At 40.3% G+C, this 18980-nt stretch overlaps 1 protein-coding gene across 2 annotated transcripts in view; it reads left to right on the top strand.

Moving 5' to 3' along the window:
* Nucleotides 1-18980, top strand: part of LOC149202697 (uncharacterized) — a 451520-nt gene that overhangs the window by 13191 nt on the left and 419349 nt on the right. For both annotated transcript variants that reach the window (XR_016253903.1, XM_089403210.1), the window contains exon 2: nt 9556-9728. Coding sequence is in view for 1 of the 2 variants with exons in the window: in XM_089403210.1 (XP_089259336.1) it covers nt 9556-9728 (173 nt within the window). In the remaining variant the exon portion in view is untranslated. The remainder of the gene's footprint in view (nt 1-9555; nt 9729-18980) is intronic.

The following is an 18980-nucleotide window of genomic DNA, read 5'->3' on the forward strand; positions in this document are numbered from 1 at the left end:
ATTGATAGTTACTTGCAGCAGTTAGGATTCATCAAGAGTGATGCTGATCCCAATCTCTACTATTTAATGGTAGAGAATGAGCCACTTATTCTAGTATTATATGTGGATGACTTGTTTCTAATAGGGTTTTCTAGGCTCATACAAGACTGCAAGAAGAATTTTGAAGCAAAATTCGACATGAAAGATATGGGGTTGATGCATTATTTTCTAGGATTGGAAGTTTGGTAGAAGAATGGGGAGATCTTCCTCGGGCAAGGAAGATATGCTACCGAGATCTTGAAGAGATTCAGAATGCAGGATTGTCGACCCATGGCTACACCTATGATCACCAACTAGAAGAAAATAGATGCATCAGGAGACAAGGAAGTGGACCCTACCTTGTATAGACAACTCATTGGGTCGCTCATGTATCTGGTCAACACTAGGCCAGACATTTGCTTCTCTGTCAACACCCTTAGTCAACCTAAAAGGGTGCATTGAGCAACAACTAGGCACATTCTTAGGTATGTGTGTGGAACATTCGAATATGGGTTGAAATACTCCCGAGGAAATGATGTCAGATTGAATGGATTCACAGATGCAGATTGGGTAGGTAGTTCAGTAGACCGGAAAAGTACCTCTGGGCACTACTTCGGTGTTGGATCAAGAATGATCTCTTGGTGTAGCAGGAAGCAGAAGTTGGTAGCTCTGAGCTCAGTAGAAGCTGAATATATGACAACCAACACAACTACGTGCGAAGCTATATGGCTTAGAAAACTGCTTGTGAGTTTGTTCAGAAAAAGGATGGAAACGACCAGGGTTTACTACGATAATCAAAGTTGTATTAAATTCTCTGAGAATCCAGTATTTCATGATCGGTTGAAACACATTGATATCAGATGTCACTTTATCAGAGGCTGTGTTCAGAGTGGGGCAATACAACTGTAGTATGTTCCCATAGGAGATCTAGTAGCAGATGTACTCACAAAGGCTCTAGGAAGAGCAAATTTCATTCAGTTTAGGGAGCAGATGGGTAGGGTAGAGAATTCGTTTCAGTAGCGGAAACATGTGATTTCTCAGTTACAGTGACAAGGAATGAGAGGGAGTTGCAGTACAGATGTAGTGTTGGCAGTGGCAGGGTCAGCAGCAATACAGATGCAGCATTTGTGCAGTAGTTGGTGTGCAGTGATGTTAGACATTAGCAACGTAGAGGGAGATGTTACAGAACAGGGTGATGCTTCGGCAGGTTGCATTACTAGAGCACATTCCTTGTTAAGAGGGATTATTGATTTCTAGTAGCATCGGATGTGCTCTAAGTCTCAAATTTTGCAAGGAGGTTTAGACACGTGTTCCACAATACCCATAAATCGTTTTGGGAAATTCCACCTGGAGACAGTTTTATTAAAATAATTAATTATTTTTAATGGGTCTATAAGTCCAAACTTAGGAAATTAAAATAATTAATGGGTATTAATCTAAGTTGTGGGTGTAACTTATAGAAGAAGATGAATATCGAGTCCAGATGATCTGAGCCATTGATTAGAATCTAATCTTGGTTCTTGGTTCTCAACTGGAGGATTATAAGAAGGACATTGATGGGCATTTGGAAGAGAACACTAGATGCAGATACTTAGTTACTCGAGTAAGATCGATTTTCTCACTGGTTGAAGTTCGGCAAGAGAAAATCAAATCAGAGGGAGAGTTGCAGGTGAGAAGGAGAGAGAGGGCATCAACATCAGTTGGGGGTGCAGAAGCAGAAGACGCAGAGTAGAGGAAGGACAATGCAGACGCTGTGACACAGAGGAGGGACAACGCAGAGGCAGTGTGACGCTGGGACTGCGCAGTCCCAATGCAAAAGTTGACATAGTGAGACATAGAGGGGGCAACAGGTCCTCTCTTGGATCAAAAACGCGTTGAGAAATATATGTAAAGTTTCTCACAAAGAATACTCTTTTATTCTGCTTGTTGTATCTTGTACATGAGATTTTTTTGCTGAAGATTAATAAAGAAACCCTCATCTGTTGCACTGGTTTTCCCACATTGGGTTTTTCCGGGGACAATTGTCCAAAAGTAACCGTGTCATCGTGATTATACTTGTGCTAGTATTTTTCATTGCATTCACTTTCCGCAGTATTTTAATTGTAAAGGCCACAATAGAATTTATTTCGGTATTTGTTGTAGAAACACTATGAATATACATAAATTCATTTTTGAGTTAATAATTAGAAGAAATAATATTAATCACTGTAGTTGGATTTGTATTTAAAAATTTTCAAAAAAATATGTCAGTTGGAAGCTAATGTATACATCCACAAAGCAAATGATAGCTATGAAAGTATTGTATTCAAAACCAATGACAACAGTGATGAAAGAATAAGCAATGTTAAGTCAAGCTCACCATGATGAATATTCAGTCCTCGTAACATGCAATTTGGGAACTGTTACGCTTAGACCTCAAAGATGTAATGTGAGCACATAGATGTTACAATGAGTAGTCTCTTATGTCAAAAATTCCAGATTACCAGTCTCCTTTCCTTTGTTTAGATCAGAGAGCCAATCATTTAAAAAAAAGGTGTGCTTATACTATTACCAATGCAATTGTCAAATGATTGTGACAAAATAGTGAGGAGAAGAGGTTAAGAAGCAACCACTGAGGCTCTATGCCTTGCCCATTACCTCCCTTGAAAATGAAACACCTGCACAACAAACCTACTCTAGGCTTCAACTATTTGTGATTTCCCACAGTGAAGTTAAAAGAGGCTTAGATGGACTGTTGTGAGAAAGAGAAATCTACAGCAGAGGGAAAGAAGACCACAGAGGAGGCTATGAGACTAGCTGAGGAGGGTTATGAGGAAAGCGTGAAGGAGGAGGCCTATAGCAAAGGGGAGGGAGACATGGTTGCTATGTTAAGGCCACAAAGAAGGAGAAACAACCCTTGTAGGGCTAGCGGTGAGGTTGCATAGGAGAAGGATGGGCAGGCATGGAAGAAGGAGGGATGGTAGAGGAATAAATGAGAGGAAGAGAACTGCGACAACCAAGAGGGAGGAGGAGACACCCACAGAGGAGGCCTAAGGGCTAGACGGCATAGGGCAGGAGCCTCACAGTGAAGGAAAAGCAAGGGAAGAAGGCTGAGCGGAGGAATGAGAGGTGACAATTGGGGAAAAGGGAAAATGCAGGAGGAGTAAGGATAATGGAGGCAGGGGTAAAGGCCTCTAGGGAAAGGATAGAGATGAAGAGGGACAACAAAGAGGCTAAGAGGCCAGATGAGGTCTGCCGTGAGGGAAAGAAGGAGAAAGGTAAGAGGCTCACGACAAGGGAGAATAGGGAGAAAAATGAAGGAAAGGGGTTGCGAAAATGAGGAGAGGGAGCAAGAGAGGTTTGCAATAGAGGGGGGGACGAGGGCCGAGAGGAAGGAGGGACGAGAGACAGGGGATGAGAGGAGGAAGGCCTGCGGTAGGCCTAGGAGGGTCGAGGAGGAGAGGAGGAGGGAGGCCAAGGCCTCAAAACCTCACGGCAAGGCCAAAAAATGGCCCTAAACCAATACGTAGAGGGAAGAAAGAGGGACACTGAGGCTTAGGAGGGAAAGATAGGGGCTAAAAGCCCTGAAAGGCTTGAAACCCTTGCTAAATTTTTTTTGTATGCTTCAACTCATTGATTTTTTGAAAATTCTAATGTGGAACCCATGCAAAAAATTCCAAGAGACTAGATGTTACCCTCAAGGGCCTAGATCTAATTTTTCTCCCACTCGATTTCTTGATCCAACCTACAAAATGAAAATAAAAAGACCCAAACCGCAAATATATACAAAATAGATCTAAAAACCCCAACCCAAGTTAGAAAAATAATTTACAATTAATATTACAAAATTATTTACAAATTATACATGGGTTTAAAATAGATTTTGAGGAAATAATAATTTTTTTGTGGTATTTTTCCTTGAAAGAATGGCTAAAACGCTTCAGAAAATTTATGCTCACTATAGCCCTAGTGAAGATTCAATCGACCATATAAAAACCAAAGATCCAAGTGAAATAACCCTTGCCCATAGTCTGTGAACTTGGAGACCAAGGATTGAGTACCTGTGAACACTATGTGTTATCTGAAAATAATATCATAAAGCACAACATAGGAAGCCTATAGTCAATACATACCACAGATCAACGAACAAGAACACCTCTAGTTGCACCCCAAAAACTTTTATTGTAGTAAAAAAAATAGTTCCCAACGGGACAATAGTTTACAAAATGCTTCAACAACAATTCTAGCCAGAAATCAAGATGACTAGAGATTCAACCAACTCTCTAATTTATAGATAAATCCTTCAAATGGAAAAATAATGGCCAGTTTCTTTGATCCTTGTCAAAATAATCTTGGCTGTTGATAAACACTTCAAGATCTTTTAATCTTGGCCCTTGATTTTTTATTTTTGAGGAATTTTCGAATTTATCATTTAATTCCAATTTAATTAGCTCAAAATTAATTATTTAGAGTTAATTTCCTCAAAATTTTGACTTTGACTTAACCACAAGGTCTAAGGGTCCAAATTTTCTTGAAATATACAATATTCCATTGGAAGAAGACCTTTAAAAATTGATTCTTTCATGACCCACGAATTTTTCCATTTGGAGAATTTATTTTCCTTAGACAATTTAATTTGACTCTAATTAATTAATTTTCTAGGTTAAGATTTAATTTAATTTTGCCAGAAAAATTAATTAATTTACACATGAGGGGATTTCATTATTTGCCTAACCCTCTAATACAATTTTTTTTCATTTACAAGACTCAAAGAGGGAATACACATTTGGGTTAGACCCTTAAGACACATAACCCATCTGTGACACAATATGATCTAGTAAACTAAGTGATTTGTAATAAAATAATTTAGCCAATTAACTTAAATTATTCCCAAACCACTTTTACATCAGACTCGAGTAAAAACACTAGGACTCACCTAATAATCAGACAATAAATTTTACCCTAGTTTGGGGTTTAAGTTGGAGGGAAAAAACTCTTCTGATTAGCTGTGTCTAAAAACACAGGTAATCAGTGAGGTTAAAAAACCTCCTAGGATGGAATTCGTCATCAAATTATAGGCTTACCTAGGTTGTTACATAGACTCAAGGTTTTACTAAGATCATTTACAATATATAACTTGCAGAATGGGATGACCATGACACACGGACTGCTGATATGTGATCCGATCCTTGTTGAAAAAGTTGGTACTTCTGCTTCTCTGGAACTTTGACAATTTTAGTGCAACACACCCCACACACTTGGGATGGGGGGATGTTTGGGGAAATGTTTCCCCACGTCCCCCTTTTGGGGAGACGCAAGGGGGGATGTTTCCCCAGTGTGGGGGATGTGACTACCCAAAAAGGGTGCTTCAGGGCATCCCCCCTCATAGAGGGCTAGACGTCCCCCCATAATTTTTCTTGAAAACAACAATTTATGAGTGAGGAAGCTTAATATTCAATCCTAGGGCCCTACTAATGCTATGTAATTAACGTTAATGCTAAATTCTTAAAGTAAAAGTGACATTCTTACTTAAATTTTTAACATTACCATGAAATGACTCGGGATATTTGAGAGTGGTTCCAACCTCATCGGACTTCACATGGAGAAAATATAATTTCATATCCCATTCAAAATTCAACAGACTTAACAATTTTCAGGATTTTAGGATTCGGGGGATTGCAATTTTTCCATTGGATTTTATTAAGTATGAGGGTTTGGAACTAACATTTAATCAAGAGAACCAAGCCAAGAATCGCTCCTTTTGAGGGGGTACATGTCCCCGTCAATTTTGTCTAATAGCCATTGAAATTTAAAAAAACTAAAGAAAAAAAAACTAAAAAGAAAAATACATAACAAATATCAAAACCTAAACGAATTCCCAATCCCTAACTCACTCATTCAACTTACAAAGATTACCTCTACTTGGATTACCACGTAGTGCTATTTGACTTATCAGTTAAATGTTGCCTCTCCTCCCCCGAGACGCTCCTTCAATGCTCATTGCACATTTAGAATTTTCAGTTTTAACTTTCGAGCCTTGACTCTAGATATCAATGACCTTAGATTGATTCTTTGACTCGTCACTCTTTACTATTTTTGAGTCTTAGTTATATCAATTTACCATTTTAATCTTTAGACTTCAGTATCTACTATAGTCTAATTTGTTTAGTACTAATTAGATTCTAGAATAATGAATGATGAATTTAAATTTTAAATCAATTTAGAATCCAGAACGATGAATGATGAATTTAATTTTTAAATCAATGTAGATTCTAGAATGATGAATATGGATCAATGTATTTCGTTAATGAATCTCATGGTGTAAGGATGAATGATATATGTATCAATATGAATGATGAGTATGCATCAGTGTATTTCATTATTTAATTCAATTATGTATGGATCAATGTATTCATAATTTTATACTTTGATTATTGAAAATGGATTTGAATATCTATATAAATTGCACGAAACACCGAAAAGTTTCGGAGTTTCCGAAACGGGTACGTTTAGAAATGTCACCTCCCAAAATGGAAACGTCAGCTAAAACGTTAGCTGACATGTCATATATATATATATATATATAAGTGAATAACACATTCTCTGGCAAGAAAAAAGGGAATAATACCCATAGATGACAATTTAGAAGGAAAAACAAGTATATATTAACTCTCATAGATGATTCCATGATGGTCGAATTTCGGCAGAGTTTCGACCAAGTTTTGGAGTTTCAGGTATGAGTACGGCTCGAAATGTTTGGTTCCTAGAAGTTTCGTGCAACAAATATATATATATCCTGATGTCCCCCCTTTCCCCCCATAATTTCCTTAAAATTTAAGGGTACTCCTATACATCCCCCTTGTGCGTCTCTCGACACCCGTGTCCCCCCCGTCTCGGAGTCTTGGTGGAACATTGGTCAAGAGGCCACCAGTTCAAGCACTAGATGCTGCCATTCATCATCATTACTTTATGTGGGTCAAGACTCAGCCTGCATCTTGGGGGCTTCTTTTGGCAGCAGAATGGGAACCCATCCTACAGTTCTCATTCTACTACGGTTACTCACTTTTTGATGTGGCAAGAGGAATGCAAGGGTACTTGTCATTGTTTGCAGGGTGCTGGCACTCATCTTTGTTGCCATGTGGCCAACAATGCAAGTTTTCTCTGCTAGCTTGGCTTTCCCGGTGCTAATGTGGTTGCACTGATGTTTAGCAAGACTATTAGGGTTGAGCTGGGGATGGGTCTGCCAAGACTTTACCCATGGTGCATGGCATCACACTCCAAACCTTTAGAAGTTGGCAAAGGTGGTCAACAACCATTGTCTCCTTTTCAATATGACTTGAATATGCAGGGACAAGTTGGCAATAACATCCACCCTATTAGTTCAAGTGAAAGTTTGAGATAACATCCTTTCTGTCAAGAAGAATTCCATTATGGCTTTTCCAGATACAAAATTTCCCATCCTAATAATATTTTATTGTGATAGGTTTTTGCTCTCTCTCCATATAAATAAGCATCTCTCCTTGTAATACTTGTTGATGGTGGTAGAAACTCTAGTACTTGTTACTGGAAGTTTGGAGCATTGATGTAAAAGATTATACTTGGCGAATAAAATGGAAGAAATATCTTCAAGTTGTCAAGCCTATTAGGATAACATAGTACAGGTATCATTAATCTAGATTGTGAAAGTTTTTTGGATGAATTATTATCTCTTTTAAATTGCTGTTGAAAATTATGATTGAAATATTGAAGTAGATTTGATTTTCTTGTATACTTCAATTACTTTATTAAAAAGCATTTCCTCCCTGTAATTTGATAATTTTCTTCTTCATTAGAGTATATAAGATTTTCTGGAAACTATGTTACAGCAAGCAACTAGTGGCTGTAGCATGCCTTATCAAGCTATTTACAACCCTTAAACAAGTGAAACTACCAGTATACAACTTTGCCTTTAAAGATCTCATAGCCCAAGTAACTTAGGCACTAATCTCCTCTTCAAACATCATTAAAATTTCACTTTATACTACCTTTTCTTTGGCTTTAAATAAATTTTAGGAAATACACATTGCAAACCCTTGATTTATAAATTGGTTTTTACTATTTTAGCCACCTTATAGCTGCTTGTTGGCTGTAAATGACATAAGTTTCATATGAGGTCTAAAGATCCTCACTTTAGCCTCTTAAAAAAATCTGCATTTCATAACTGACATTCTAGCAAGGTAAACTCAGTCACATTCAGAAAATTATTCCTTTTGCATACTTGATTAGTTATGAAACAGACAAGAGCTGCAAGATACCCCAAGTTCTACATTCAATTTCAGCACTCATATAGAACCTTTTAAACTCTTCAAGCTTGCATCCAATGGTTCTATTATTGTACCTTAAATTTGGAAAATAGAACTTCAGCCATTAAGCAAATCAGATCTAGTTTAAGTTTTCATACCCATTCAATTTTTCATCTTGCTTGAGACTTACTTGCTTAGGGAAGCCCCGCTTTGTTGGAGATCATTCCAGCATTAAGTGTGGGAGTGTGTCATTGAGGTGACAGTGGTGAGCACTCCAAGTCGCCCTTGGGTTCACATCTAGTGACTTAAGACTTTGACACCTTTGGTGTAAACTTGAATGGTAACACTTCCCTCAGGATTATAGAGAATCCTCCCTGCTCCTCCCTTCCCTTGCATTATGATCAAGTTACTTTAATAAAGAGTCATTAGTTGAGAAGCTGTTATGTCAATCAGGTAGCACCACCACATAATGAGTGAAATAAAAGGAGATCCCTCTCATTGTATCAAACGACTTCATTTGAATGAAGTTCTTGTTCCATACCTATTGTGTATTCTGTGCATTTAGTTTTAACGACATAGAGACGAGTTCTGGTCAGAGCTGTGACTGTTCTTGATCTTTGAATATAACTGTCGGTCCAATTTTCTAACTGTACTGCCTCATACACTGCTTGTGCATATCATTATTGAGGTTAGTCTGTTCAGTTTGTCATTTCTTAATCAAACATTGCATTCGCTCAGGATATCAGACACATTTGTTTGTACACATGCAAAAAATCTGAAACTTTATATCCATGTAGTTTAACTGTGTCAATATTGGCAGTGTGGCACCATATTTCTATGATAAGTTAAGATAATTTTATTAATGTCCAATGAATGACCACAGAAGTAGGTCAATGGGACTAAAGAGTACAACTAGTATGAATACAATATGGGAGTGCAAGCACATCTCCTAGAAAATGCTGAAAAGAATACAAAGAAAGAACCCTGCATAAGGAGAGCATCAGAACATATGTATAAAACCATGACAAAGGGATGGTGGTGCAAAACACTAAGTGAGTCTCTTGAGTCTGATGGCCGATACTGTTTATGTTTGAATACATGTATTTCATGCCCTGTACAGTCAAGGACAATATGTTTATGTTCTATATCTTCTTTGGATGAATTTGGTATTGAACATGATAGACGAGTTCAGTGAAATCCAGTTACTACGTTCTTACTCAACTGAAGGTCTTTTTTTTCTTCATATTATCTGATTATCCTTTATCAATCTGAACAGGATTCATCAACACTCATGTTCATACATCTCAACAACTAGCTCGAGGTATTGCAGATGATGTCGATCTTATAACTTGGCTACATCATCGAATCTGGCCGTACGAATCACAAATGACAGAAGAAGATTCATACATTTCAACCTTACTGTGTGGAATTGAGCTTATACATTCTGGAGTATGTTCAGTGCCACATATGCATTCTATGGATGTTTAATTTGCTGATTTTTTTATTGTTAGTAATTCTCTTTGTAAATGATGGTAATTGCTGAAAATACCGTGAAACATATGCCACTGCCTATGGTAGTGAAGAGTTGGAATTTCAGTGTTGGAGTTTGTACTTCGCCTTTACAATAACATCTTAGTTGGTGATTCTGAGTTGATGATTCAGGTTTACTGATTCTTTTGGGGGATAGTTACTCTTTGCAAATGCGTTGAAGCTGAAATATGGGCCACTGCCTTTTCTATTTTTATATAATATTATTTGTTAAAGCAATGCTTGTCATTGGCTAATCTTGTAAAATACTTTTTGATAATAGCAAATTGCTCTAAGGTATGAGAAAACTATAATCTGGTAAATGTTGGTCAATTTCCCTTCCTTATTGTTCAAGGCAGAGACTAAATTCTCTGAATTTTTTAGCAAAGAAAGTACGTCCAATTAACGGAAGTCAAACTGATAGCATATCTAAATTTAATATTGATGAAAAATGTTAGAACTTACAGTCCAGGTTAAAGTACATAGAAGTTAAGGTTGTTTCCATAATAATTACCAAGATCTTTGATGAGGAAAGATAAACCACATTAGTCTCTGAAGGTGACCTTCACTAGGATACTAGCTTCAGTGTCAATGATGCCCTGTTAACGGGGTTTCTACCCTGGCCTCATGTCAGCAGAACCCCATCAAGGTGAGAGTTCAGAAATGGGTAGATTGGCTAGTATGGCATTTGAATTTTGAGGTTAAGCAATTGCTATAAATAATCCCTCTGCTCATTTTATTTTCATTTCTTCATTCTCGTCTTGTGCATATTGCACATTTCTTGGGTCCTTACCTGTGTCTTGAAACCTTGGATTTGATGTAGAAAGGAAAGATAGAGGGCAATCAAAATGCACACATTGCAAATGTTATATTTAGGGTTAACAATGACAGTTTATTTATGAGAGGAATTAAGAAGGGTCATATAACATCACCCTTTTAGAAGGTCCTGTTCCTCATATGGTCTAAGTTAGAAATTGGAGAGAGCAATTGATTAATGTACATATTGCAAACGTTATATTCAGGGTTATTAATGACAAAATGACAGGTTTTTTATGAGAGCGAATTAACAAGGGTTAGATAACACCCTCTTCTAGAAGGCAATCGTCCTCATATGGGATAAATGAGAGATTTGTTGGCTTTGTTACCTTCCCGACTTGCACTTAATGATAAAAGCTCTAACCCACAAGGAGCAACCCGAGAGGGAATTGTTAGGATAATTACCACTATCATATAAGCAACATATCCTCTCACTTCAGGCTGGCTGTGCTATGACTTAAGGGTGGTATCCCTAATTGATAGGATTACCAAAGTTAAACAATGAGGCATGATACTTGCTCATATGTACATGGCAGGAAACAAAGACGGCATTGCCCAATGGATAGGACACTTACAATTTTTTTTGAAGATCGGAAGTCCAATAGGGCATTTTGCCTCTCTTCTCTCTCTTCTACTTTCTTCTATGCAAATTCTATATCCTCATGGGTGAATTGTAATAAATGAACGCTGACATGATGAACTTATGTAACAGACTTAGACAACTTGGGACCTGGTTACTAAGTGAGTCCACTCTAGAGTGTTTTTTTCACTTGACTAATTATTTTTGCTTTGTAACAATAAATAACTAGTCAAAATATTTCACTCATATACCTCCAAAGCTGGAGTGCGGCTTAACAGATGGGCCTTGAGCATATTCTAACGTCTAGGGTTAATGTATATTACCATGCTAGGCATTTCCCAGAGTCTTACGGAATTTGACTAGGTATTTGTAGGATTTTTTTTAAATAATTAAAATTTCCTGCAAGATGAGATTTTTAATTAATTTTCTAGGTAATATTGGGGGCATGTGAATGTTCAAAATTCATGCTCTTGCACCAACATTATCCTAGTATCCACTTTGGGGTCCAAAAAATTATTATTTCCCAATGAAAATCCACTTTGCTCGTAAAAGTGGAAAAAGAAGCAAGGAAAATGCGAAAAATAATAAATTGGGGACATAATAAAAGCATGTTCCAAGTCAAAGGATGTTGGAATTTCTAAGTCTAATTGTTAGAAACCCTTCATGTACTTTATTGATTTATTTCTACCTACTTGTTCTGTTAATTAACAAGTTATTTACCATGTAAATACTGGAAATAAATACAAGTACATGCTAAACACATTACAGATCATCAATTGAAGGAAACAGAAACAAGCACACAAGTGACACCGTTGTTTTTGGACTACTGTCCCTGGAAAAACCCAATGCGGGAAAACCAGTGCAGCTATCTGAGGGTTTGATTTATTAAGTAGTTTCAGAATACAATCTGGGTGCCAAATCCGGCTCACCCAACAAAGAAATATCTTGGCAGTAGTACCTCTCTACTCGGAAGCAAATATTCTGGCGGAAACCCCGAATAAACACTTCGACAGCTCCACAACTCCAATCTGCCCCACGAAACCCCAGCATCAGCCTCTAGGGACTGCGTCAGCTCTCTCTGGCCCAGCGTTAGCCCAACGTCACTCTGGGTTGGCCTGCGTCAGCCTCTGGAGGCACTGCGTCAGTCCTCTGGCCCTTTGCGTCATTCACGCTGGTCCTCTTGTTGAAGTTTCTAAGTCTAACAGTTAAAAACGTTCCATTTACTTTCTAATTGATTCCTTCCTACTTGTTCTGATTAATTAACAAGTTATTTACCATGTAAACACTGAAAATAAACACAAGTACATGCTCAACACATCACAGATCATCAACTGAAGGAAACAGAAACAAGCACATAAATGACAATGTTATTTTTGCACTAATGTCCCGGGAAAAACCTAATGCGGGAAAACCGGTGCAGCTATCTAAGGGTTTTGATTTATTAAGCAGTTTCAGAATACAATCTAGGTGCCAAATCCGACTCACCCAATAGAGAAAAATCTCGGCAGTAGTACCTCTCTACTCGGAAGCAGATATTTTGGCTGAAACCCTGGATAAAGACTCCGGCAGCTCCACAGCTCCAATCTGCCCCACAGCTCCAATTTGCCCCACGAAACCCCAGCGTCAGCCTCCCTCTGGCCTAGCGTTATCCTAGCGTCTGTCTGGCTTGGCCCGCATCAGCCTTTGGAGGCACTGCGTCAGCCTTTGGAGGCACTGCGTCAGCCCTCTGGCCCTCTGCGTCACCCACGCTAGCCCTCTGAGGCATTGCGCAGCTCCTGGCTGGCTCTGCGTGAGCCCAAGCTGACTCTGTGTGAACCCTTGGTTGCTTCTGCGTCCCTCTCTCCGGCTACTACGCTGATCCTCCCGATACTGTCTCTCTGCCTCTCTGCTTATGTATTCACTGCCCCTCACTGCTAATCACTGATTCTATTTCTCTTAGCAAACCCCGCTCTAGAGAATAGAATCACTGATTACTTTGGTGTATTCTCCAAGTGACCCTCAAGCCTCTTCTTATACTCTTCTTGTTGACAAATCAATGGCTGAGATTAAGTCCCTAATCAACGGCTAAGATTAGATTTGGCTTGATCCATGACTTTTGGACCATTCTAACACAGTTTTATATTAATTCACATTAATATTTTAACTAAACTTAGGGACTCCATTAAAAATATTAATTATTTTAATATCTCCCAAACTGTTTAGAATCTGCCCAAACCCTTTCTGGGTATTGGAGATCTCATGTGCCTTAGCCTCTCCACCAATTTTCGTGGCTAGAGCACATCCGATGCTACCCCAAATCAACACCTCTGAGGCACTGCGCAACTCCTGGCTGCCTCTGCGCGAGCCCTGGCTAGCTGTGCGTCCCTCTCTCTGGCTACTGCACTGATCCTCTCGATGCTATTTCTGCCTCTCTACTTCTGTATTCACGGCCTCTCAGCTGCAACTCTGATCATTCTCTCAACTTTCTCAGCAAACCCAGCCTTAGAAAGTCGAAATCTTGATCTCTTGGTGTGTTCTCCAAGTGACCCTCAAGCCTCCTCTTATACTTTTCTCCTTGACAAATCAACGACTTCGATTAAGTCTGTAATCAATGGCTAAGATTAGATTTCGCTTGATCCATGACTTTTGGACCATTTTAACACAATTTTATATTAATGCATATTAATATTTTATTTTCCCTAAGTTTAGACTTAGGGACTCCATTAAAAATATTAATTATTTTAATATCTCTCAAACTGTTTAGACCCTTTCTGGGTATTGGAGATTTCATGTGCCTTAGCCTCTCCACCAATTTTCGTAGCTAGAGCACATCCGATGCTACCCCAAATAAACACTCCCTCTTAGCGATGACTGTGCTCTAGCAATACCCCTCACTGGGTATCACCCTGATCATCTAGCATCGGTCCCTGTGCTGATGCTAGGCCTGCTGCCCATCATCTGTACTGCTGCATCTTGTACTGCTACCCATGGCCCTGTCACTGCCATTTCTGTATCCGTACTGCAGCTCCCTCTGCATTCGTGTTGCTGCCCATGGCCCTGCCATTGTCACTGCTGCGTCTGCACTGCAATCCATCTCATCATGCTGCCCATAACACTACCACTGTTAACTGCTGCACTGCAACTCAGTTACTGAGAAGTAAGTAATTGATCTCCCAACTCTGACATCTCCGTCAGGCTAGAGACACCCATAATGCTGAAGCTCCCTCCATCGCTGACAAGTGCTCCCTCTCTAACCTCCGCGCTACTGCAACTATTCCATGCATCTCGCACCGTTGCACACCTCTCTGTGCCATCTTGCACTGGTGCAACACTCCCGTGCTTCTCGCACTGCTGCCTCACGTTGTCTTAGGAATCCTGCACTGGAGCTCCCTCTGTCGCTCCATCCGCATCCGTCTCTATTGACCTCGCCAGTATTGCTATTCCTTTTTGGGGCTCCCGTAGCAAGGTCTAATCCAAGAGGCTGGGTACCTCAAGGATCCTGCCCCTCATCGCTTGTAGTCCGTCTGACTATAGCTCGATGTCTCCCCACTTCTGCTCAAGTGGTGTGTGAGCACTCATGGCATAGTCATCATCTGTCTCCACTTCCTTCTCTGCCCTTGTTGGCGCAACCTTGGTCTCAGAGGCCTCTCCCTTGCTCTTCTTCCTTGGAAACTGGGTCGCATAATGACCCAGCTCCCCACAGTGGAAGCATTTGATCTTGGAGAGGTCCTTCTTCTATTTCTCCTGCTTTCCCTCAGATGCTAGGGCAACATCAACCTCCTCCTCCTCCTCGATTCTGATCCCCTTGCTGCTGCTTCCCGCCTTGATTAGCCTTCTGATCCCTTCTTGGCAAAGCACAACCCACATTTCCTCCCAATCTGGAAGGGTCGCCTTGCCCAGTATGCTTTGGACAAACACCTCCCAGTCTTCTGATATTGCGTTTAAGGTTGTTCTCACCATCAATTCTTGATCCGGCATGGCCCTTATGGAAGTTAGTTGATCCCGGATCTCCTCCAATCGACCGAGGAAGGGGTCGATTTGTTCTCCCTTCTGCAGCTGGTATGATCGCAACTGATTTTCTAGTAACATCCTTCTCTGTACATAAGTATGCTGGTACAATTTCTTTAGAGCCTCCCACATCTCATTTCCCGTGTCCTTTTTGGCAATATGTGGTACTACATGGTCCTTAACCCCGTCAAGAATGATGCTGTTGGCCCTCCCCATTGCCTCCTCGTACTTGTCGTTATCAGCTGGGTTAACTGGGATTGCTATCGTCCTCAAGGCAAAGTGCTTGACATGATTTTTGTCTAGAATGGATAAGATTATGGCCTTCCAGACTACGAAGTTTGAGGCTCTGTCCAGTCTGTCCTGGTCTGTTACCTTGTTCACTGCCATCTTGCTGCTCCTCTACTTCTCTCCTGGAAGTTCTTGGTGTGACTCCCTCTGAGCCTCGATTTCCCTCCTTGAAACCCTTATGCCAATGTCAAGATGCCCCCACTCCAATCGTTAGTGCAGTTGCACCACTGATTCAGATTTCTCGGCTAGAAATCCTTGGTAGCAACTCCCTCCTCCTCGGCCTTGCCCTGTTAGGTACTGTTCTGACTACAGTACCCCACCAACTCCACTCTGCAACTTACCCACAACCTCCTAAACCCTAGCAAACTGAAGGTTAGAGCTCCTAGGCTAAGCGCAATCAGGCACTGTTGAAATGCTCCCCTAACTAACTGTGTCAACCCTCTCGGTCTCTCCGTGGCTCTGGTGAGCCTTTTCTGCCCTCCTTTTTGCACTAGCCTCTTCCTGGCTCAATCTTGATGACGCAGGCACTGTGTCACCCCTTCCTTGCTTCCACTCTGCTAGGAACAACTTCGGTCACTCGGGACAACTGTTTTTTGCTGCTGCTGCTCTGCTTGGGTGATGTCCTCAGTTCTCCTGTGATCTGCAACCACCCTCTGATACCATGTTGGAATTTCTAAGTCTAACTATTAGAAACCCTTCATGTACTTTACTGATTTATTCCTACCTACTTGTTCTGTTAATTAACAAGTTATTTACGATGTAAATATTGGAAATAAATATAAGTACATGCTCAACACATTACAGATCATCAACTGAAGGAAACTGAAATAAGCACACAAGTGACAATGTTGTTTTTCGATTAATGTCCCCAAAAAAGCCCAATGCGGGAAAACTGGTGCAGTTATTTGAGGGTTTGATTTATTAAGCAATTTCAGAATACAATTTGGGTGCCAAATCCAGCTCACCCAACAGAGAAAAATATCGACAGTAGTACCTCTCTACTCGGAAGCAGATATTTCGGTTGAAACCTGTTGGGTTGTGTTATATTCTTTCCACGACTAGCTACCCTAGTTAACTAGGTGGTTAGAGGGGGGGCGACAGCCCCCCCTGTCTAGGGGGTTTAAGGGGGATGGGTAGCCCCCCTCTATGGCGTCTGGGGTAGCGCCTTGAGGAAATTTTTTTGGGACCCTATATTAGGTTGGGCGGACCTACCTATGGTTTTGTGCATGGTTTTCGCACATGGTTTTGGACACGATGGTTTTCGGATCTAGGGAAAATCTATGTGTATATGTGTTTTATGTGTTATGCTCTCGCATTGTTTATTTTTTGTTCTTAGAATTCGTATGCAGTTAATTTTTGTACGGGGTTAAAACCTACATTTGGTATCAGAGCTGTTTTGGCTTCAAGGGGACGCCTTTGTTGCTGAGGGGTTTCACTCGAGCCTGTGGTAGACCCTGTTCAGTGGGAGATTTGCGGGATCGATTCTAGTGGTGAAAGAAGATGGCGAGTAGTGGAAAGATAGATCGAGAAATTTAATGGTCAAAGTTTTGAGTTGTGGAAATTCAAGATGGAGGATTTGTTGGTGGATAAAGACAGTGGATTGCGGTAGATCTGGGGACTAAACCAACGAGAGTGTCTGATGAAGAATGGAATAAGTTGGATCAGAAGGTAAAGAGCACAATACGATTGTGTGTCTCAGATTCAGTATTGTTGAATGTTTAGATACTCTTCGGCAAAATCACATAATCAATCGTTTGTCGACGCGTTTCGAACCAACCAGTGTGGTTCATCGTCAGGACAAGTTGAAGAACTGATCTGGTTTAGCTACGGCGAAGGCTTTGTGGGACAAGTTAGGTACTTTGTACCAATCCAAGTCTTTGGTGAATAAACTGTTCCTACAGAAAAAGCTATATAACCTGAGAATGAAAGATGGAGACTCGGTGACAAAGCATCTGAACGCATTTAATACTGTGGTAAGTTAGTTATTATCTGTTGATATTAAAATTTCAGATGAAGATAAGTGCATCAGTTTGTTGTGTTCTTTACCAGATTCGTGGGATAGTTTGGTTATTGCAATAGGTAGCAATGCAACTGCCTTGCAGTGTGATGAAATAGTTTCATCCTTGCTGACGGAGGAGATGAGACAAAAAAATATGGAGAGCCAAAATGGTGATGCCTTGTCTGTACGAGGATGGTCGCAGAACAAAAACAAAAATAAGTCATCGAGTGGGAGATCTAAATCTCCAGGAAAACCTGTAAAGGTTGTGTGTTGGAAATGCGGAAAGGAACGACACTACTAAAGGGACTGTAAATCTAAAGCTCCTGACAAAGGAAAGGGATCTGATGTTGCTTCTTCTATAGGGGCGAAAACCACCTCAGATGAAGGTGGGGATGTGTACTTGGCTTCTTCAAGTACACATGTAGATCATGAGGCATGGTTGATTGACTTAGGTGCATCCTTTCACTTCACACCCCATAGAGAGTGGTTTTGCGAGTATGAGAAATATGATGGTGGTGATGTCTTCTTGGGGGATGACAGGAAGGCTAGAATCGTTGGTCGTGGAAAAGTCAAGTTGAAGTTGCAAGGTGGAAGGATTATAACACTTCTTGGTGTTCTGCATATTCCTGCATTAGCCAGAAATCTGATTTCTGTAAGCAAGTTGGATGATCCAGGTGTAAAAACAGTGTTCGAGAAGGATACCTGCAAGATGGTTCGGGGAGCACTGGTATTGATGTGGGGAGTTCGGATTGGAACTCTGTACAAGCTGCAAGGTAGCACTATTGTTGATGGGTGCAACAGTTTTGTGGTTCCTGAAAGTGGAGCAGAAAATCTAGTGGTCTTTGGAGAAAAGACCATGCTGTGGCATCAAAGGCTTGGATATATTGGAGAGAAGGGCCTTCGAATACTTCATGGTAAAGGTATGGTAGAAGGTACGACTAATAGCTCTCTGGATTTTGATTTTTGTGAAAATTGTGTATATGGGAAGCAGAATCGGGTGAGTTTCCCTTCTGGTGGTAAAAGGGCGAAACATATATTAGAGCTTGTGCATAGTGATGTGCTTGGACCTGTGAAGGTTCCATCACTGGGTAAGTTTGTGTACTATGTATCATTTATAGATGACTTCTCAAGGAATACACGGATATATTTCCTAAAGAAGAAATCTGAAGTGTTTGGCAGGTTTAAAGAATTTAAGGCTCTGGTGGAAAACTAAACAGAGAAGAAGATAAAGGTGCTGATGACAGATAACGGTAAAGAGTTTTGTGGCAAGGAATTTTAAGAATTTTGTAAGAAGTGTGGTATAGCACGACAAAAGACTACTCCATACACACCTGAGCAAAATGGAGTTGCAGAAAGAATGAACAAGACGTTGATGGAAAGGGCAAGAAGCATGTTCAGTGGTGCCGGGTTAGGACAAGAATTCTGGGCAGAGGCGGTGGAGACAGCATGTTACCTGGTCAACAGATCACCTTCATCAACGTTGGAGGATAAGACTCCACAAGAG

This window comes from Pinus tabuliformis, chromosome 2_1 (assembly GCF_031772625.1).
Source record: "Pinus tabuliformis cultivar Carrire ecotype Pingquan chromosome 2_1, CPIR1, whole genome shotgun sequence".
Lineage (NCBI taxonomy): Eukaryota > Viridiplantae > Streptophyta > Pinopsida > Pinales > Pinaceae > Pinus > Pinus tabuliformis.